The 22489-nt window shown below is 47.4% G+C and overlaps 1 protein-coding gene across 1 annotated transcript in view; it reads left to right on the forward strand.

Moving 5' to 3' along the window:
- Window positions 1-22238, forward strand: part of PDZD8 (PDZ domain containing 8) — a 67263-nt gene extending 45025 nt beyond the window's left edge. The window contains exons 4-5 of the mRNA XM_073595791.1: window positions 14963-15119; window positions 19117-22238. Of these exons, the coding sequence (XP_073451892.1) occupies window positions 14963-15119; window positions 19117-21245 (2286 nt within the window). The 3' untranslated portion in view covers window positions 21246-22238. The remainder of the gene's footprint in view (window positions 1-14962; window positions 15120-19116) is intronic.
- Window positions 22239-22489: the final 251 nt, after the last annotated feature.

Here is a 22489-nt window from a genome sequence, read left to right on the forward strand (position 1 = left end):
TTTTTTTTTTTTTTTTTTTTTTTTTAATTTCGGCACAACATTGAAAACCTTATTTTCAGCCAATTAATTTTCAATGGCTGAAATTTCAGTGCATCGCTAATGAACACACACATATTTGTAGTCCACGCAAATGGTATAAACCCAGATTATTTGAAAAAATATAAAAGATGAGGTTTGCCAGGTAAATAGAGACCAAATATGTCATCTCTTAAAGCCCAACTAAGATATCCCTTGCAATGGGGCTGTGCCCGCAATGCAAGGGTTAATTGCTCGTTTTGTCTAGGGAAGAAGATGAACATTTTACTTACCTGATCCTTCACTCCCCCAGCAGATGGCGCTCCCCCCATGCTCCAGAGGTGGACTGTCCTTCACCATCATCACATCCAGTGCAGAGCTGTGGACCCTGCTTTGGTCTTGGTGACATCAGTATCCTGAACTGCTGGAGCATTGGGGGGGGGGGGGGGGGGTGCTGTGGGGACCGGTCTAGCAGCAGGGAGGATTGAGTAAATCCTTTATTGTTCCCCTAAACCTAAATGAGCAATTAAAGCAGGGCTCCACCCAAAAGGGGAAGTTCAGCTTTAAGTACTCCTCTCCCCCTTTTTGGCACGTAATTTTTTTTTGGGGGGGGGGGTAGCGTGGTACCCAGTTTCAACAGGTACCCGCTCCCACTTCCGCTCGGGCTTTTGCTCAGGCTGATATGTGTGACGCATTCCTCATTTTTGCATGTGTGCATGCGAGGAATGGGAGTGCTTTAAAAACTAATATATATATATATATATATATATATATATATATATATATATATATATAATATATATATATATTATGGCTTTTCCAAGAGAGCTGACAAGCCCCCTATATAATAGTATAGTGCAGGTGACAAATTCTCTTTAAGGAGACATCAGAGGTCTGGCTGGGTTTTGACACCTCTGGACCCAAAAGTGATTCTAAAACTAAATTTTTTTCTTGAAAATCACAAACTGCTCTGTGCAATAGTTTTGCACAGAGCAGCCCTGATCCTCCTCTTTTGGGGGTCCCCCGCTGAGAGAACTGGCTCTGCCAAGTGTCCCCATAGCAAGCCACTTTCTATGGGGGCACTTGAGACGGTTCACTCTTGAGCCTCGCTTTCTGCATCTGTTGACACAGACAGCGGGATGTGGCCCAGCCCCTTCTCCTTTTTTTTTTATTGGCTGTGATTGACAGCAGCAGGAGACAATGGCTTTCACTACTGTCTCTGAGCCAATGAGGAGGGAGAGAGCCAAGAGAGACTCTGTTCTCGTGCACATTGCTGGATTGGGCTCAGGTAACTATAAGGGGGTGGGGACTGCATGCAGAAGGTTTTGTAACTTAAAGTGTAAGTTCACCTTTACAGAAAATCTGTAAGGTGAACTTACTCTGGACCCCCTCCCCTGGTTCCGCTGTACCAATGTCCACCGCTGTCAGATACTGGGATGCCGCTTCACTGGTCCGTGGATTTTAAATCCCTGCTGCTTAATCTCCTATCCGTTCCTTTGTGTGTACGGATAGGAAGCATTCTAATTGGGCAGCACTAAGCAATCCAGGAGGATTTCAACTCCTCTGACCAGTGAAGCGGCGTCCCGGTGTCTGCCAGTGGGGGGATCGCGGGAATCCGGTACAGCGAGGAGGGAGGAGTTTCTTTAAAGATGAACTTTCCCTTTAATGCAGAGAATACATGAGAGTAAAAAACCTTCTGGCTTTAGAACCACTTTAATGCTTCTCTCTCCCTTTTTCTCTCTGAAATTCAAATAAGCCAAATTTGTGGGCCAAATACATTTTGGCATTGCGAAAGCTATTGAGGAGGATCGGTTGGATTTGGGGGGGCGCGCATGTAAGGAATATCTCCTATTTTATAAAGGGAATAGTTGGTGATTCCAGGGACATTATCAGGGGTAAGGGATAATATTAGGTGGATAGAAGGCGTGCTCGGGGACATTGGGGGTAAGGGATAATATTAGGTGGATAGAAGGCGTGCCCGCTGACATTATCATGGGTAAGGGATAATATTAGGTGGATAGAAGGTGTGCCCGGAGACATTGGGGGTAAGGGATAATATTAGGTGGATAGAAGGTGTGCCCGGGGACAATTTTAGGGGTAAGAGATAATATAAGGGGGTAGGAGGTCATTAGGTCAGGGGGGTACCGAGGGAAGGGAGGGTGTGGAAGGAATAACTCTAGGGAGGACATTGTCTGTGGTATAAGGTAATATAAATGTGATAGGAGGTGAGTGCAGGGTCCAGGAATTCTATCTAGTTCAGGGATAATGTAAAGGAGAATAGGAGTTAAGTCCAGGTAGGGGATTTATAAGTCCACAATTTCTTTCTCTCTCCTCCCATACACTGTCTTTTTTTTTTTTTTTTTTTTTTTTCCTCCCCCTCCCACCACCCTTCTCAGATGAATCGCCCTAGAGGGTTATTATAGAAATAGTCTATGTTCTGTATGGCAGTCAGCGGGTGTTACTGAATGCTGTTAATCGGCAGTGTATTAGACGCCTCTGTGATGTGTAGACTTGAAGATCCTGACATTTAAGTGTTTAATTTCAGTAGCGAAATCCTGATCAAACATCTCCGCTATCTTTAAATGTCAGTGTATGAAATGTCCGCACAGTGCTGTATGAGGGGGAGACTAATCCCTGGATGGCCTCTGATCCCCCTAAATACCATTTCTATGCTGCATCATCGCCAGCTGCTTACTGAGAACCCTGCGCCCGCTGCTTTATCATCTACTGCTGACCAAGACACTTCTGCTGGTGGTTTCACCGATTTACTGACTGATCTATCAACCACTTCACCACTTACTGAGGACTGAAACTTCTCAGCCTGCTGCTTCACCATCTACTGCTGACCAAGACCCTCCTGCCCACCACTTCACCATCTACTGCTAACCAAGACCCTCCCGCCTACCTCTTCACCATCTACTGCTGACCGAGACCCTCCCACCTACAACTTCACCATCTACTGCTGATTGAGACCACCTCCACCCACCGCTTCACCATCTAGTGCTGACGAGACCCTCCCGCCCACCGCTTTACCATCTACTGCTGAAAGGGACCTTCCCATACAGTTTCACCATCTACTGCTGACAGAGACCCTTCTGCTGGTGGTTTCACCAACTACTGCTGACTGGGACCCATCTTCCAACGACTTCACCACATATTGAGGACCAAGACTCCTCAGCCTGCCGCTTTACCATCTTCGCCTGCTGCTGCATTATCTGTTGACTGAGACCCCTCCGCACTCCATTATCTACTGGTGACCTCTGCTCACCCTTTACCATCTGCTGAGAAAGGTGACTGCTCTGCCCTCTGTTTCACAATCTAATGAGGACCAAGTCTAACTTCTGGCTGGCCTCTGTTCCCCCTAAATACTTCTACATTGCATCATTGTTTGCTCCCGAATGAAACCCATCTGCCCACTGCTTCACCATGTACTGCCTACTGAAGCCCCCTCTGCCCATTGCTTCACTGCAGTGGACAAAAACCCCTTTGCTCGTTGTTTTACCAGCTATTGCTGACTGAGACCCAGTGTCCTCTGCTTCTCAATCTATTGAGGATTGAGACCCCTCAGGTTTCCACTTTAGTTTTGACTGAGGACTAAGGCCCACCTCACACCACTTCGTTATCCACTGCTGATTGAGACCCCACCATCTGAGAACTGAAACTCCTCTGCCCACCGCTTCACCATCTGAAGACTGAGATCCTTTTGCCCACCACGTCGCCATATGAGGACTGGGACCCTTCTGCCTCCCACTTTGCCATCTGAGGACTGGGACCCTTCTGCCCACCACTTCGCCATCTGAGGACTGGGACCCTTCTGCCCACCACTTCGCCATCTGAGGACTGAGACCCTTCTCCCCACCACTTCACTATCCAAGGACTGAGACCCCTCAGCCCGCTGTTTCACCATCTACTTAGGTCTAAGACCCCTCTGACTGCTGTCTCACCATCTACCTAGGACCGAGACCCTCCACCTGGTGCTTTACCATTCACTGCTGGCTAAGGCCCATTTGTCTGCTGCTTAACTAAATACTGTTGACTAGGACCTTTCTGCCCACTGCGTTACAATATAGTGAGAGCCGAGACCCATTCCTCACTGTAACACCTTCACCGCTGTGTTCAACATACTGTATGTATTTCAGTATAGAGCACCAATATACCATATCTGTGTACACATTGATATCTCTCTGTAGATGCAGGCAGGTATACACTGACATCACACACAGGTGTCGCACACATACAAGAGCATTCAGTCCAGTATCAGTCGCTCCGATCGGTGCAGCAATGTTCTTTCTTCCTGTGTCGATGTTACTCTCCAAGTCTAGTGACTCTGGCATCTCCCCCTCATATTTCTCCCAGGCAGACAAGATTGATCCTGACATGGATTCCTGATTGATCATTCATCGGAATAATTCTCTCCTGTAGCATTGCTGGGAAGCGGCTGTTGCTGTCGGTCTGGATGTGGCGGTTTCACTGAGCCGATAACCGCATACAAAGCCTGTGCCCCTGGGCTATTCCCATCCTCTGTTCAACCGCTAACATGGCACATAGGGGCACTACCCCTTTCTGGCCGCCATGATGGCAATCTACCAGATACTATTAACCTCTTGCAGTGACTATATGAGGATTTACAGTATATTTTTAATATTCAGCCCCCAGATGTGCGGGTCGACTGGGGCGGGGCCCTGTCAACTCAGGGGGCCTGATATTTCTATGCAGTTAAGTAACACTTTCAGATCTTGTTCCTTCCCAAACCTGTGACTGGACAGTGAAAGGAGAAGCAGAAGACTGATGAGCCCATCTCTTTGACAGTCTGCTCTTTTCTTCTATCAGCAAATCTTTGTTAGCGTGAACTAACTGGTTCCTTATACTGCTGCTTCCTCTCCCAACCTGAGCTCTGCTGTACAAGGACTACAAGTGGCTGATTACCATTACTGTCCCTGTTACATTATATAAACTTGGAACATTGTGGTGGGTCCCAAGATGGGCAGGTTTTTCCCAGCCGTTCTTCATTTAAGAGCCTGGCATACAAGGGCTCCCAGAATGATCGAGGCGGCAAGCGTACAGTATACAATAATACAGGTTCTCTTTACACTACACATAGCACAATCTTTTTCACAGTCCAGTTTTCTTTCATTTTTCATATGCTGCGGCCTCACAAAACATCAAAGAATCTGGTGAACTATGTGGTGTACTGTTGGGGTTACTGATATTTCAGTGCTTAGTGATGGCAGAAGGTGTTTTAATGGAGAGTCTCGGTTCTCTCCGTCCTTCCATCTGCTGCAGAGAATTGTAACTACTTGTGGCATTTTTATTGGCGTCATCTGATGATTAGCGATTATTGAGAAGCAGAATGTGATTACAGCTGAGGACCTGTCATTGGTGATGCTCAGCCTTCCTTTTCATTAGACTTCTCTATGGAAAGGTCGCTGTCTCCTTCTCTGCCGGACTGTCCGTGTTCTGTTTTCATGGGTGTAAGAATATTTGTGTTTTTAGTAGAGCCGCATATCTCGATCTGTTATTAAACCAACATAGATTTACATTTTAGCCCCATGTGTGCCCTTCCTCATCCCCGGCATGGCAGAGCTGAGCCAAGTGTCTGCCCCTCCTTATCCTCAGCATGGCAGAGCTGAGCCACGTGTGTGCTCATCCTCAGCATGGCAGAGCTGAGCCACATGTGTGTGCTCATCCTCAGCATGGGAGAGGTTAGCCACATGTGTGTGCTCATTCTCAGCGTGGGAGAGGTTAGCCAAGTGTGTCCCCCCCTCCTCATCCTCGGCATAGCAGTGCTGAGCCAAGTGTGTGCCCCTCTTCATCCTCCAACATGGCAGAGCTAAGCCAAGTGTGTGCCCCTCTTCATCCTCCAACATGGCAGAGCTAAGCCAAGTGTGTGCCCCTCTTCAGCCTCCAACATGGCAGAGCTAAGCCAAGTGTGTGCCCCTCTTCAACCTCCAACATGGCAGAGCTAAGCCAAGTGTGTGCCCCTCCTCTTCCTTAGCATGGCAGAGATGAGCTAAGCATTTGTGCTCTCCGCATACTCAACATGGCAGACCTGATCCATGCATATGCCCCTCCTCATCCTCAGAGCAGAGCTGAACCAAGTGTGCGCTCATCTCAGCATGCCAAAGCTGAGCCAAGTTTGCACCCCTCATACGCAGCATGGCAGAGCGTAGCCACATTTGCACCCTTCCTCATCTCCAGCATGGCACAGCTGAGCCAAGTGTGCACCCCTCCTCTTCTTTCTCACCATGGCAAAAGTGAACCAAGTTTGCATGCATTGGGGGGGGGGGGGTCAAAATACATAGTATGTGAGGGTGTCGCCCATTCTCTGCCAGTTCTGGAGAAGATGACTGTCTGTATCCTTCCAATAAAACAATATTATGCTTTTTCAGAGCACTCCTTTAAACTGGTAACACTGTAGCCCATATCCCTTTTTCACTGGGGGGTTCCAGGTTTCGCTCTTCTCTGCCTTGTAATAATGAGTAAGAAATACAGTTCTCTTTGAAGTTCTCTTTAATCTATGCTTGTGTTCATGGTGAGCGCCCCCTACAGGAGTAATCTCTGGACAGATTTAGGGTGGAGTCGGATCTCTTGCACAAGCGTGGCAGAGAATCAGCAGCCAAAATAGTTTTATTTTGGTTGCAATGAGAAGAGAATAAAACTTCTATTAGGTTTGTATTGCATATGTTAGGAAGATATCCCTTTACTTCCTGTTGCAGTGACCTCACCGGAAGTGGAGTGAAATCTTTCCAGCGGGGAGACAGCAGTATAACCTGACAGGGCCCAACAGGTGTCTGAGGGGTGACTGGTAAGCTGGTCTGATTTTCTCCTGGTTGGGAAAGGGTTAGCGTTCGTACAATCTACGCAACGTCTATATTTAGCCCCTCAAACACTCGTTTTGTGAAGTAAATAGGAGCAGGGCAGAAATTAGCGGCTAATTAAAGGCTTGTCAGGCACAGATCATTACGCAGGCAGCCAGCTGGCAGAGGGCGCTGGCCGGACGATCAGCCATCATTTGTCGTGATGGCGCTGGGCGGACGGAGCTATTGGGAATCAATACTGTAACACAATTACTCTGCAGCTTGCAGAAGCCAGTATTGCTTTTCCAATAGGTCTCACCAGGGTCGGATAGATGAGCGGCAGATTCCGGGCGCAAATATATGTCCATTCCTCGCCGCCAAATGCTAATACTGCTGGTGTTCTTGGGGGAAGGGATCCCTTTGATACCACCAGTGTTACTGGGAGGAGTGGAGCAGGACCAGCTACTAACTGAGGTGTTCCATAGGAGGGAAGAGAGCCAATCCCACTAATACCACTGGTGTTCCTGGGGGGGGGGGGGGAGTACATTGAATACCACCGTTGTTCTTTGAGGAGAGGAGTCTGATCCCTATAATACCATCAATGTTCCTGGCGGAGTCAAGCAGATCCCTCTATTGCCACTGATGTTCTAAAGGGAGGGAAGTAGGTGCCTCCAATACCACCTGTCTTCTTGAGAAGAGAGTCGCTGGTCCCTCCAGTACCACCAGTGTTGCTGGGGAAAGAGGAGCGGGTACCACCAGTGTTCTTAAGGAGAGGGGAGTGGGTTGCTTCGATACCACCAGTGTTCTTGGGGAGAGAAGAGTGGGTCTCTCTAATACCACCAGTGACTTGAGGCGGAGGAGTGGATCCCTATAATACCTCCAGTGCTCCTGGGGGACAAAAGCAGGTCCTTTTTAATGTTGCTGGTTTTCCTTAGAGGAGGAAAGTAGGTCCCCCTGATACCACTGGTGTTCTTGAGGAGAGAGGAGCAGATCCCTCTAATACCACTGGTATTCCTTGGGGGCGGGAAGAGAGTCTCTCGAATACTAGTGTTCCTAGGGGGAGGAGAGTAGGTCCCTCCAATACCACCAGTATTCTTTTGGGGAGGGGAGCGGGTCCCTCTAATACCACCAGTGTTTTTGGGGCCAAGGTGAGTGACCCTCGTATACTAATTCCAGTGTTCCTAGGTGGAGGGGAGTGGGTCCCTCAAATACCTCCGGTATTCCTTGGGGTAAGGGAGCGGATCCCTCGTACACTACTACCAGTGTTCCTAGGGCATGGGGAAAGGGACCCTTTTAATACCACCGGTATTTCTTGTGGGAGGGGAGTGGAGTGGGTCCCTCCTAAGACCACCGGTGTTTCTTGTGGGAGGGAAGTGGAGTGGGTCCCTCTAAGACCACCGGTGTTTCTTGGGGGAAGGGGGTGGGTCCCCCTAATACCATTGGTATTCCTTAGGGGGCCAGAGAGAGGGTTCCTCATACACTACTACCAGTGTTCCTAGGGGGGAGGGGAGCGGGTCACACTAATAACCGAGGAGTTTTATAGGAGGGAAGAGAGAAGGGCCCACTTATACCACCAGTGCTCCTGGGGGGAGAGAAGCAGATTCCTCTAATGCCACCAATGTGTCTGTGCCGTGCATCAGCCACACATTATAGAAATAAAACTGAGGCTACCATAAGTGATAATACAAGTTGCTTAGCTGCCATGCTGATCCTCTGGCTTTTAGTATAAACATGTTCAAGGTCAGTATGTAACATGTGGGTGATTTGGGTGGATCTCCCATATGGCGCCATATGAGATCCCCCTACCCTACATAACCCCTGTAATATAACACAATGTGACATTTGATGCTTCCTTCAGCTTTTTCTCACCAGGGAAGGTAATGGATGATGCTGGAGTGAGGGGGAATATCTATAAATACATTTTCCGTGAAGGATTTACTGTGAGTTGTGCTGAATAGAACTGAAGAAATTGCCTGGAGCAGATTATAGATAGATATTGTCAGAAGTGCCTACTTTTATTTAAAAAAAAAAAAAAAAAAAAACTGGAATATTGTGCCATCTGGATGTAGGGGGGTCATTACAGGCACTGGCGTTTTCTGTGCACAACTCCTGCGTTGGGGCCGTTGTGCCTCGGCCGTGCGGTAACCCTTTCCCTGCCAGAACTTTTGTTTCTCCCTGGCTGAGACGATCGTGTAAATCCGCATGTCCTGCGCTCACTGTCAATTTCCTGAAATTGAACTAATTGGTTTAGAGGTTGTGTGTTCTAGTCAGGTGACTGATACTATTATGGTGAGCCGGACCCTGGGGCCAATCTCCTGCCAGTTTCTCCTAAGTGGACGTGACATGGCTCTGCTGCTCCCCTGGCTGCCAGCCACCATTGCCCTTTAACGATCGACAGACCACGGTGACACGAGCCGTTCTCAGAGCTCCCTCGTCTTTGTCCTACGGCTGTTCGGACTGACACCGTGACCTGAGTCCTGCAATGGCTCACATATGAGTCATGTGACCACTTACCTCTCTGTGGCTCTGCCTTGTGTCTCCTCGCTTGGAATTTGTTCTCTAGGATCTCCGAAGCTCACAGGGGAACTCCGCATTGTGTGTAATAATGCTGCAATACGTCTGTGATGGATGCAATACACGTGTAAGTATGTAAGCCAGTGTCTGTCAACTTATGAGCTATGGAGGCCTCAACTGCGGCCCCTGACATCACCAGAAATTAATGTTACAATCACATTAAAAGATAACTAAGCCCTAGAACAAAGTTATTCTTTTTATAGGCTTTTTCCACTTTCATTTTTACCTGACGATCCTTCCAGTAACACACTTCCTGTTCTAGGGTGACAACACACACTATATTGTATCTGTGGAGGATCAGTGTTCGTTCCCTAGGACGGGGCAATAGAACGCATTGCCTTATCCTCATCTATAACACATAGGGCCGGTGTTTTGTTGTTTTGAGGTGTTTTTGTTTTTTATATGGAGAAGAGAGTATTTCCGTTCATGAATTCATTGTTCAGTTTTTTAAATTTACTTATCTGTAAAACTGTAAGATAAAGCTGCACGAAAACCGCAGATACACTGTGCTGTGGCTAAACCACAGCAGGTCAGTGTAATGCCACCCTAAATCTGGTCCTGGTAGTAGGTATGTACTGGCCCTTTAGAAAACTTGAGATGACAGACCAACATTTAGGCTGGGTACATGTGGGTGTTTCAACTGGGCATTTGGCACAGCTGAAGTGCCTGGTGGAAGGTTGATTGTCAGTGTATATTACCTGACCACACTGGCCTGCTGCCTCTGGGCACTTCACCTGACCACACTGGCCTGCTGCCTCTGGGCACTTCACCTGACCACACTGGCCTGCTGCCTCTGGGCACTTCACCTGACCACACTGGCCTGCTGCCTCTGGGCACTTCACCTGACCACACTGGCCTGCTGCCTCTGGGCACTTCACCTGACCACACTGGCCTGCTGCCTCTGGGCACTTCACCTGACCACACTGGCCTGCTGCCTCCGGGCACTTCACCTGACCACACTGGCCTGCTGCCTCCGGGCACTTCACCTGACCACACTGGCCTGCTGCCTCCGGGCACTTGACCTGACCACACTGGCCTGCTGCCTCCGGGCACTTCACCTGACCACACTGGCCTGCTGCCTTTTGTTCATGTCACCTGACCACACTGGCCTGCTGCCTTTTGTTCATGTCGCCTGACCACACTGGCCTGCTGCCTTTGGGCACTTTACCTGACCGCAATGGCCTGTCGCCTCTGGGCCTGCCATCTGACCGCTCTGGCCTACAACCTCTGGGGGCCCATCACCTGACCACACTGGCCTGCTGCTTCTGGGCACGTCACCTGACCACGCTGGCCTGCCGCCTCTGGGCACGTCACCTGACCGCGCTGGCCTGCCGCCTCTGGCCTGCCGCCTCTGGGCACGTCACCTGACCCCGCTGGCCTGCCGCCTCTGGGCGCGTCACCTGACCCCGCTGGCCTGCCGCCTCTGGGCGCGTCACCTGACCCCGCTGGCCTGCCGCCTCTGGGCGCGTCACCTGACCCCGCTGGCCTGCCGCCTCTGGGCGCGTCACCTGACCCCGCTGGCCTGCCGCCTCTGGGCGCGTCACCTGGCCCCGCTGGCCTGCCGCCTCTGGGCGCGTCACCTGGCCCCGCTGGCCTGCCGCGTCACCTGGCCCCGCTGGCCCGCCGCCTCTGGGCGCGTCACCTGGCCCCGCTGGCCCGCCGCCTCTGGGCGCGTCACCTGGCCCCGCTGGCTCGCCGCCTCTGGCCCCGCTGGCCCGCCGCCTCTGGGCCCGTCACCTGGCCCGCCGCCTCTGGGCCCGCCGCCTCTGGGCCCGTCACCTGACCACACTGACCTGCCGCCTCTGGGCCCATCACCTGACCACACTGGCCTGCCGACTGTTCTATACATTTGTACATATAGAATGTATAGTATGTTTCTGTGTGTCACTTCCCAGCAGGTGTGACCACATCCTTATGTATGACAGTCCTGTTTCTCGCCTTGATGATGGAGTCCTGGCTGCATCAGAGGAGGGCGATTTGGTGCCTCTGTCCTCCCACTGACGAGTAATGTGAATGCAGACACAATATAGCGGAGATCAATATCTTCCGCGGCTCTGGGTGGAAGTGGCCGGTGCGCTCATTAGCTGCCTGTAGGATCCGGCCTCTAGAAGCCGCTGGCAGTGCTCTGTAAATTGCTCTCTCTGGGATGGGGGCACGTAGTGCAGAAGGGGGAGGGGAGGGTCTCCGTCTGCAGATTATTGAACATGATAAATGCCAGCTGCTTCCTTTCACTTGCCTCCTGTAATTGGCTTTTATTTAAAATGTCTTCATAATTGCTAAACGTTTCATTTTCCTGCAGCATGACATGTGTGGAGACGAGATTGGTGGCAATTGTGTAAAGTAGATGTTGTTTTCTTGAGTGAATTGGACGCGGCGGAGATCTGGCTCTTCCTGGAAAAGATTTGGTGTGAATTATGTACGGGTTGGGTGGGGGGGGGGGTGTAGTGACAGATTGTCTTCATACAGGGCATCCTCCCTATAATTACTCCCCGTGTGCTCAGATCGGGACCCTCGCTCTCATTTCCCAGAATTCCAATTTCTTAAGATGTTAATTGGTGATACGGCAACAAGAATGGCTGGCAGAGTCCGTCTCTTACGTCCTCCGCGGCAAACCGTCAGGAAGACCATGGCCGGTCTCATGTACTTTAGTGGAAGGAAAATCCCTTTGATATGAAATCTGTAGATGGAGTCTCCGCTCCTAGAATCTGGTGTCCAGACAGTGGACGTTATGGTCGTTCTTAGGGCCAGTTCAGACTTCTGCATCTCAGTAATGTTTGGCAACGCACATTACATGCATCTCAGTGCAATTCATTTTTAAAGTCACTGCAGCACACTTAATGTGGCCGTAGATGGTTAGAGTCGACTGGTTCAGCACGGACCAACCGAGATTTGAGCTGTGTATGGGCAGACTAATTGCACCCAAGTCGATTTATCTATCGATTGGCTTGGGTACAACTTGCATGTGGGATTTTTACATATGATTATTGCCAATGGCTGTAGCCACTAGCATTAATCTCTGTGTTTTCCCCGGGGGTAGAACACAATGGCTCCACAGAAGGGATTCCCCCATCAACAGACTGGTGTTGGGGAAATCGGGGTGGATAAAAATCAATGATTTTTTTTAAAACAAATCAAAAAAATTCTGATTTTTTTTTTGGATTTAAATCAGATTTTTTTTTTTTTTTTAAATCCTGATTTATTTTTTTATTTTTTTTTTATCAAATTTAGTTTGATAGATTTTTACTCCAAAAGAATTTTTATCTAAAGATAGGTTTCTATTTAAGATACATTAATCATTTCATTTATTCAGCCTGAAATGGAGCTTAGTTATGTAGCATGAGTAGGGCTGGGAGATTTTCTTAAAAAAAAAAAAAAAAATCTTCGATTCTCTTAAAAAAAACTCGATTCACGATTCGAATAGCGGAAGCCGCGGCCTCACCTAAAAACTCCTTACCCGCAACTCTTCAGGCCCGGCGCGGTGTCCGCGCTGCTCCGGAGGCTCTGCGGGCATGAGTTTTTAGGCGAGGCTTCGGCCTAGTCCGCGGCGTCCGGACGTAGCCGCGGACTAGGCCGAAGCCGCGGCCTCGCCTAAAAACTCATGCCCACAGCGCCTCGGGACCAGCGCGGTGAAAAAAAAAATATAAAAAAAACAATTTGCTTAAATTTTGAATCGTTTTGATTCCCAGCCCTAAGCATAAGGCTGTATATTCTGCACTATTTACATTTTTGGTAAACTCATTCAATCCAAGCTCTGCAAGCTGAGATAACATGCACTGCATTGATGCATTCACACAATTTCACAGCAACCATGAGATAAAGCAAAGTTCAGGAATATTCCTTTGTCCCATTGTTTTGCAAATCTATGTACACTACAAACTGTATGATTGTTTGAATAGAAATGCATCTGTACCAGGCTCTAAGTGTGAGTAGGAAGGGCAAGCAGTAAAAATGAAATGAAAGATTCTAACTACCAGCAAGAATGAGTTCTTACATTTAAAGAGCACCTGTCATTTCAGATCCATCATGGCAGAGCCTGTTAGCGGGCGTCCACTCATCTACTGCCGCCACGTCCCTCACCTTGTTGTGTCACTGCCGCTTCACCAGCCTTCCCATTAAAGTCAATGGGACTGTTGGTGAGTCAACAGCGGGTCACAGGAGGAGGAGCTGCTGCAGGACAGAAATGACAGTTGTCCTTTTAAAAATTATGATTAAAATCAAGTTTGTACAGGCTCCTCCTGTACTGAAATTCCTTGATTTCACTGCACACTGTGAGCTTCTCACAATGTGCATAAAAAGCTGCAGCAAGCCAGATAGAGTCCGCCTCGTTTCATGGCTGGAGGACGTCCAGCATCGTGTAGGTCAGAGGTAGGCAACCTTAAAAAGGTGGAGATCTACCTTCACAACACAGGAGAAGTCAAAGATCATCGGGCACAGTGTTGCCACCTCACACCTGATTTAAACGTCTAATTGCAGTACTACCATTTTGCAATCGCATGCATTGTACAGCAATCATGTGTTTACATCAGGTGGTGAGGAGGCAACATATCGCTTCTTCACCACCCGTCAAACACACTCAGATCACTTTTCCGGGCAGCAGCAGAGCCTGCTGCACTTGTGAATGAGCCATTAGTTGCATGGGGGGAGAAGATTTGTGCTGGGAGGGGGGATTTGCACTCAACAGATCTAGGAGAGGGCCCAGTTTGCAGGTATCGGTGAGAAAGCAGAGGATTGTCTCAATGCAAACGATTGATACCAAACATTTCAATCCTTGTGTATGGTCATTGTAAAACTTTCTCTTTCCCTAGAGTGAGGTAGTCGGTACTTCTGACCCGTGGAAGCACTAGTAATTGGGAACATAGATTTGGTTCAGTTATTGGAAATCTCAGTGTGAGGGAGCATCTTTTCTTCTTTTTTCTATAGAGCAGTGGTCTCCAAACTGCGTGCCGGGGGCCGGATGTGGCCCTTTGCTTGCCTTAATCTGGCCCTTGGGGTACAATTCCACCAACGATGGAGCACCGTTCCCTCTACTGACACCATCAATGGGACACTTTTCTTCTCATTGCTATCAACATAAAGCCACCATTCCTCCCATTTAAAATCAATGATGGGGCACTGATGTCCGGACATTTTCTACTCCCACTGTCCACAGTCCGGCCCCCCTAAACCGGCCCTTTGCTTAGAAAGTTTGGAGACCCCTGCTTCAGAGGAAATGGAAGAAGACCCTTGCCACACGATGACAGTACAACCTCCTAGAGGATCGTGACATGGCAGGCTTGGGAAAAGGCAGAGGTCTAACCACCTGTTACTCTTGGTGAAGCATGCCCCCACCTATCGGTACTCTTATATTGTGTCGTCAGATCAGCCGGCAGCAATTGGATTGGATGGAAGATCTCGATCCAGATTGCTGTCCCTGTTGCGTGTCTTTCCTATGGCCCTAAAAACCTTCACTGCATTTGTTTTATGTTTCAGTCCTTTCTTGGAGCGTTCACTTTGCTGATTGGTTGTAGTGTTCAGTATTTACAGGTTTTTATTTATAACACTTTAAAAGACTTCTCCATTTTGTGTTCGTGTTCCAGGTGGTGTTAATCAAAGGGACATCACAGAACATTGGGCTGATCCTGGTACAGGCCAGAGATGGAGACACTGGACATATCTGTGTGGAGTCGGTCATGCCAAATTCCCCCGCTGCGGGCGTGGACCTGAAGAAAGGCGATCGCATAATTGCAATTGGAGGTATGAGAAGGAGGTTGCTGTCAATTGTCCTGTCAATTATCCTCTGAGTGTAGGCCTGAATTTCTGTCTGAGCCCATAGAGAGCAGAGGACAGGCCGAGGTAGGAGATGCCACCATTATTCTGCCGGTGACGTATGAGTGTAGTCATGTTTTGCCTGCCTGGGTACTGGGAGCTACCCCTACCTGAGGCCTGGCTGGGAATGCCTATTTCCTGGCTGTCTGTCTTTCATATATTCTGGATTGCTGACAGAGAAAAAAAAAAAGGTGCATCAATTAGTCACTATATACATACTGTATGACCAGAAGTCTGCAGATCACTGACCAACACACCTGTATGACCTTGTTGGATATCTCAAACCATACTAAAACCATAATCCTTGATATGGATTTGGCCTTCCTTTGCGGTTATAACAGCCCCCACTGTTCTGAGAATGCTTTCCACAAGATTTTGGAGTGTGTTTGTGGGAAATTGTGCCCATTGTGAGGTCAGGTACTGATATTGGATGAAATCTGGCTCACAACCTACATTCCAAGTCATCCCAAAGGTGTTCAGTAGGGTTGAGGTCAGGGCTCTGTACAAACCACTTAAAAGAGAAGTAGGACCAAAGCTCTGTTGGCCATACTTCTCCTGTGGGCACAGGAGTGCATTTCGTTTTGCGCTCATGTGATAAGTATTCAGACAGTGGGCTAAAGTCTATTGGCTGACGCTGCTCTGCCGTGATCCCGACTTGAATTTCAGGATCCATCCAGATGCCTGAGTAGCACCTGGCTCAGCCACTCCTGCCTCCTCTATAGCCAGACGCTACAGAGCAGAGAGGCAGTGACTGACAGTCATCAGCTCTCTGCTCACTGAAAACCAAGAACTGAGTGATCAGTGGTCTTTGATCGCTCAGTTCCCAGTCTAAAGCCTAGTACACACCACAATTTTTTTTTTCGTTCAACCTGAAAATTAACTGACCGCTCCAGTTGGAGCCGCTGTATTAACAATCTGATGTTAGCACAGCAATCTCCCCTGCTGTGCTTTTGTGTTTTGACAGGGGGACAGCCCCTCCGCTAGAACACTCCAGTCAGCTCTCAGCTATTGGCTTTATGGACCTTGCTTTGTGCACTGGTGCGCTGTCATGTTGGAACAGGAAGGGGCCATCCCCAAACTGTTCCCACAAAGTTGGGAGCATGAAATTGTCCAAAATGTCTTGGTATGCTGACACCTTAAGAGTTCCCTTCACTGGAACTAAGGGGCCAGTAAAGGGAACCCCTGAAAAACAACCCCACACCATAATCCCCCTCCACCAAATGATTTGGACCAGTGCACAAAGCAAGGTCCATAAGGACATGGATGAGAGAGTTTGGGGTGGAGGAGCTTGATTGGCCTGCACAGAGTCCTGACCTCAGCCCGATAGAACACCTTTGGGATGAATTAGAGCGGAGACTGTGAGCCAGACTTTCTCAGCCATCATCAGTGCCTGACCTCACAAATGCGCCTTTTGGAAGAATAGTCAAACATTCCCATAGACACACTCCTAAACCTTGTGGACAGCCTTCCCAGAAGAGTTGAAGCTGTTATAGCTGCAAAGGGTGGGCCAACTCAATATTGAACCCTACGGACTAAGACTGGGATGCCATTAAAGTTCATGTGTGTAAAGGCAGGTGTCCCAATACTTTTGGTAATATAGTGTATTTACTAGCGGTAGTGCATTTGCGTCCTGATTGTTTCAATGTTGTACTCCACTCCCCTGAGGATACTCTAGATACCTACACCCCAGAACTGTCCCATTCTAGTTATACACATCCATAGTTATTATTCATAGGGAATGTATAGGGAATTTGTATTTGTTTTATTTCTTATAGTTAGGACAAATATTATAAAAAATATGTTCTTGCCTTTTACTCACGTAAATGTAAAACATTATATAAAGGTGATGTAGGGTTCCTAGCACCAAGTGGCCCCGAGATACGGGGCCCAAAAGTCGGTTCGGAAAATGTCATTCTCTGCTGCAGAACAGTGCTTGACATTTTCTGAACTGATATTTGGGGCCCTGTATCTTGGGCCCACTTGGTGCCAAATTTGGGGTTCCTAGCACTAAGTGGCCCCGGGATACGGGACCTCAAAGTTGGTCAACTGTGTCCATCTGCAGCAATGTCATTTCGGGACCCTTTGGGTCCAGAGACTCCAAATTTTGACTGCAGCTAGGGGGCATCTAGGAACTCTTAACTACTGAGTTTGAAGTTCGGGGGACCTATGGCTGCAAATGGGCACAGTGAGGCTGCAAATGGGCATTGTTGACCCTCTTTTCCACTTACAGTAGCTGCGCATTTCTCACCCTCGTCTTATACTCGGGTCAATAAGTTTTCCCAGTTTTTTGGGGTAAAATTAGGTGCCTCGGCTTATATTCGGGTCGACTTATACTGGAGTATATACAGTATTTCTATTTGGGTCAAATTTGAGTTTCATCCTTTAATTATAATCTAGTGCTGAGTGATATTACTTACTGCTGCATTGTGGCAATGAGATACAATCACCACAATTCCAAAAATGTTGGGACGCAGTGTAAAGTCTTCAGAAAAACAGAAGGCAATGATTTGCAAAACTCATAAACCCATATTTATTCACAATAGAAAATATATCAAATGTTTAAACTGAGATTATGTACCATTTTAAGAAAAAAAAATAAGGTCATTTTGAAATTGATAGCAGCAACACGTCTCCAAAAAGTTGGGACAGGGCCATGTTTACCACAGTGTAGCACCCCCCCCCCTTATTTTAATAACACTCTGTAAACATCTGGAAACTGAGGAGACCGGTTACTGGAGAGTTAGGATTCTAACTGCTCAACAGTCCTGGGTTGTCTTTGTCATTTTTTAGTTTTAAGATGCGCCAAATATTTCCAATTGGTGAAAGGTCTGGCCTGCAGACAGGCCAGTTAAGCACCCGGATTCTTCTACTAGGAAGCCATGCTGTTGTCATAGATGCAGTATGCATTTCGGCCTTCTCTTAAAAAGACATAATTTGGATGTAATTTGGATGATCATACTTTATTTTTTTACACACTTTTGTTTGTTTAAATCTTTCACCCCTGTAAGGAGAGAAAGATGCAATGTATCTTTCTCTCCATTCAGAAGAGAGAGAAAACACATGGGCGGCCTATACATTCGCTGTGATAGCCAATCATAGGCTATCACAGCGATCATGTGACAAGGAACTGGGGTTCCGATCGTTAGTACGAGACCCGGGACTCTCTGTGAGGGCCCGGTCTCTGTGGTACATACATTCACATATATATATATATACACATACATACATACATACATACATGCAGCCTCATGGATAAAGACCCACTTCTGTGAGGCCACATATCTGCATACTGTCGGTGGGAAGAGGCTGTCATGGTACATTTTCTCCATTTAAACATTTCATATGTTTTCTGTTGTGAAAAAAATATGGGTTTATGAGATTTGCAAATCATTGCATTCTGTTTTTTGTTGATCTTACAGTGTTTCAACTTTTTTGGAATTGCGGTTGTAATTGGCAGTTTCATTAAACCTACTTTAACACTGGAACGGGGGGCGTTAGCGGTAAAGCGGCGCTTTACCGATGTTATAGCGGAGATTTTCGGCCGCTAGTGGGCCGCTTTTAACCCCCCTCTAGCGGCCAAATAAAGGGTTAAAAGCACTTGCAAAGAGCTTTAGCAGTGGTGCCCATTGATTTTAATGGCGGGGCAGTGGAGGAGCAGTGTATACACCGCTCCCGCACCGCCCGAAAGATGCTTCTTGCAGGACTTTTTCTAATGTCCTGCAAGCGTACCGCTCCAGTGTGAAAGCACTCGGGCTCTCGCACTAGGGCTGCAGGGGAGGCGTTTTTCAGGCGCTTTACAGGTGCTATTTTTAGCCCTTTAGCACCTGAAAAATGCCTCCATGTGAAATGAGTGTTATGGTTATAAGTGCTGTCTAGAATTGTTTTACCAAGCTACTCCAATCATTTTCCTTGTTTTGTCTCGCAGATATTAAGGTTACCTCCTCAGTGCATGCATTCAAGCTCATCAAACAAGCAGGGGACAGAGTGCAACTCTTCTACGAGAGGCCAGCCGGTCAGAACCAAGGTGGAGGCAACCTTCAGGAGAACATGGGAACATTGGAAGAGTCAGCTTTCCCGCAGACCTTTGATGATGATGCAGCAGGTCTTTTGTTAGATGCAGAAAACAAAGAATTGGATTCTGAGTTTGAAGACCTGGCGAGTGAAGTGAGACCTCCTGGGGAGACTAAAGATGACAATTTCCTGTCAGTAAATCAAAGTCCAAAACAGATTGTAGGAAACCTTTCAACAAAATCTCTGGGGTCTATCTCACCTATTCTAAGCCGCAAACCAAATACAGCAAGTAACCAAACAGCGGCAAAAGCTCCAGCAAAATCGGGGAAAGCAAGTCCGCCAGAGAACCAAGAAACTACCCAACTCAACAGAACTTCATCAGGATCTGGCATCAAGCCACCGGTACCCCCGAGACCTCAAGTTAAGCTAACCCTAACTACATGTGATACTCAGAGTACTGTGGAGCCTGTTGAGCCCTCTATTGATAAAGTGGATAAAGTTCCTCCACCCTCTGTGAATGGTGACAAACCATCTGAAAAGTCTGGGAAACAAACAGAGGTTGGTGAAGAGCTCTCCATTCAGAAACCAAGCTCCCTGAAGCCAGAGGCTGCAAAGGACAGGACCTCCGAAGGTTCTACCAGTACCAGGGAGAGCTTAGAAGACCAGTATGTGTGGGAATCTCCAGAGACCTTGTACAGGAATCGGCAAGGTCGATGGACAAGGGCATCTTGCATTTTTGATATAGAAAACCACCACAGATATTTGAATGTAGCTCTTTGGTGCCGGGACACATTTAAAACTGGCAGCCTGTGTTGTGTCGGGCATGTTAGCATTAAATTAGAAGACATTTCCTTAGAATGCCTTTCCACCTCATCTCTGGAGTACCATACGCGATTCCGGTTAAATGCTCCAGAACCCAAAGCCAATGTCAGCAGAACTGCATTGAGGAGTTTGAGCATGCACAAGGGGTTCAATGAGAAACTGTGCTATGGTGATGTCACTTTGAACTTCAAATATCTGATGGAAGGCGAGTCTGAGAACTCAAGCCTTCTGCTGGAGAAAGAGAAAGATGCCATTTTTACAGAAGATGTGACCATGCTGCCGAAAGAAGAGTTTCCTCCCCCCATTGTGAAATTTTCTGAATCAAAGCATAATTTCCAAGACACTCAGTTTCAGAATTCCACCTTGTGTGATCACTGTAAGAGGAAGGTGTGGACCAAAGCTGCATCACAGTGCATGAACTGTGGTTATGTCTGCCATAAGAAATGTCAAGAAAAGTGTCTTACTGAAAACCCATTCTGTGTGTCTCTAGAGAAAAGATGCGACCTGGAGTCCAAATCTGTAGGGAACAGAACAGCAGGCATTACCAGACATATCATCAACACCAGTTCCCGGCTCTTGAACCTAAGACCGGGACCTAAAACGAGACAGCCAGAACAAGGATGTGATTTGGTTGAGCCTTCTCCAAAGCAAACGCCGAACACTTCAGACAATGAAAGCAGTGACACAGAGACTGGTGGGACAAACAGTCCTTCCAAGCGGTCTAGTGGCAGCTCATCAAAATTAGCTCGCAAAGAGGGAGGATTGGATGACAGTGTTTTTATAGCTGTCAAGGAGATAGGCCGCGATCTCTATCGTGGTTTGCCAACTGATGAAAGGATGCAAAAGTTAGAGTTCATGTTGGATAAACTCCAGAACGAAATTGATCAGGAACTGGAACATAACAATTCTCTTGTTAAAGAAGACCGAGAGTCTACAGAAGCCAGGAGGAAAGCCCTTTTGTCTGCGGCACTGTCCAAGTCTGGTGAGAGACTACAGGCCCTCACGTTGCTCATGATTCATTATCGGGCGGGAATTGAGGACATTGAGTCTCTGGAGAACTCGTCTTTAGCTCAGCCTAGAAAAACAGCAAAATATGAGGAAGACTCTGTGGTGGTGTCTGAAGCTGCTGATAATGAGGAGGATGATGTACCACTGGAGATGAAGGCAACTTTTAGTGACCCTACTGAGGATAACCTGCCAGAAGCCCTTGAGACAGAGTAGTTAAACTTGGCCAAAAAAATTGCATCTTCTCACTGCTTGTACACTGTAAAACCCGAGAGGAAGAATAGATCTGCACCTTGACCTGCTTTCACTTACACTGAATTGAAGGACTTAAAGAAGGACGTTGACACCACTAGCTATTCGGCGAAGGCTCATCCAGCCTGCTGTCCGGGTTATGCAGGTGCTAGAAGACTGATGGCCCCAAGGCCAACTTTAGGCAAAAGGGAGGATGATGGAAGCCGATTTAGACACTGTTTGTCCAGAGCTGATAAATGTATCCTTTACATTGCAGCTGCCATTTTTTACTATGTCTGCCTGTCTGTCCATGTCTTCAGAAAAATGTATTTTAGGGGAGAATTGGACACTTTCTACAATATATTAACCTTTGCTGGCAGAGGAGGATATATTGGAGGCTGTTGGGACACAAGGAGCTTTGTGTGATGCCATGCTTCCCCATTCTTCACTCACAAACGCCAAAGATAACTTGTTTGTGGAGGAAGCTGAACGGAAACCCCCCTGAGATTGTACAAGGCAAAATATATATATATATATATATATATATATATATATATATATATATATATATATATACACATATATGTTGGCTTATAAAAGGGAAAATATTCAATATTTGATATGTGTTCATCTCCTGGGACATCTCAAACTATTCTGCCCCAGATATGTTACACACTGTGTGATGGCCAGTGACAATTTAATATAAAACTCATTCCATAGAAAGATGCAGAAAGCGGCCTGTTGCCCAGTAGCTATTCGTTATCTAAACCTTTTCTCATGATCACCAATCAGATTCTGTGTCAGAAAAGAGGAGTTTAGATGAGACGGTATGTGCAAAGTAGTCTGCTCTTATTTAGGATAATGTGAGATTTGTTATAGTTCCACTCCAATTGAGTCATTCTGTATGTATTCCCCTGGCTGGTTAGAGAAGTACCAGCCTGTTCAGTAAAGAGAGCAGTCTATGTAAGACCAAATGAACCCATAAAAACCAATCCCATTTCATGTGAAGGTAGTCAGATCAGTTAAAAGCTGGTTTATGATTGGCTGCTTTTAGAATAAAGCTTTCCATAGATATTAGAGACTGGCTGCATGGTCAGATATGACGGGATGGTCACCATGTCTCCTTGGCTGGTCTCTCCACATATTTTAAATGATGTGGTCACATTGATGTGAAAGGGGAGGCCATGTGTAGTGATTGGGCAAAGATTTTAAGCTGCCAATCATTGGTC

The sequence above is a fragment of the Aquarana catesbeiana genome, linkage group LG08 (genome assembly GCF_042186555.1).
Source record: "Aquarana catesbeiana isolate 2022-GZ linkage group LG08, ASM4218655v1, whole genome shotgun sequence".
Classification (NCBI taxonomy): domain Eukaryota; kingdom Metazoa; phylum Chordata; class Amphibia; order Anura; family Ranidae; genus Aquarana; species Aquarana catesbeiana.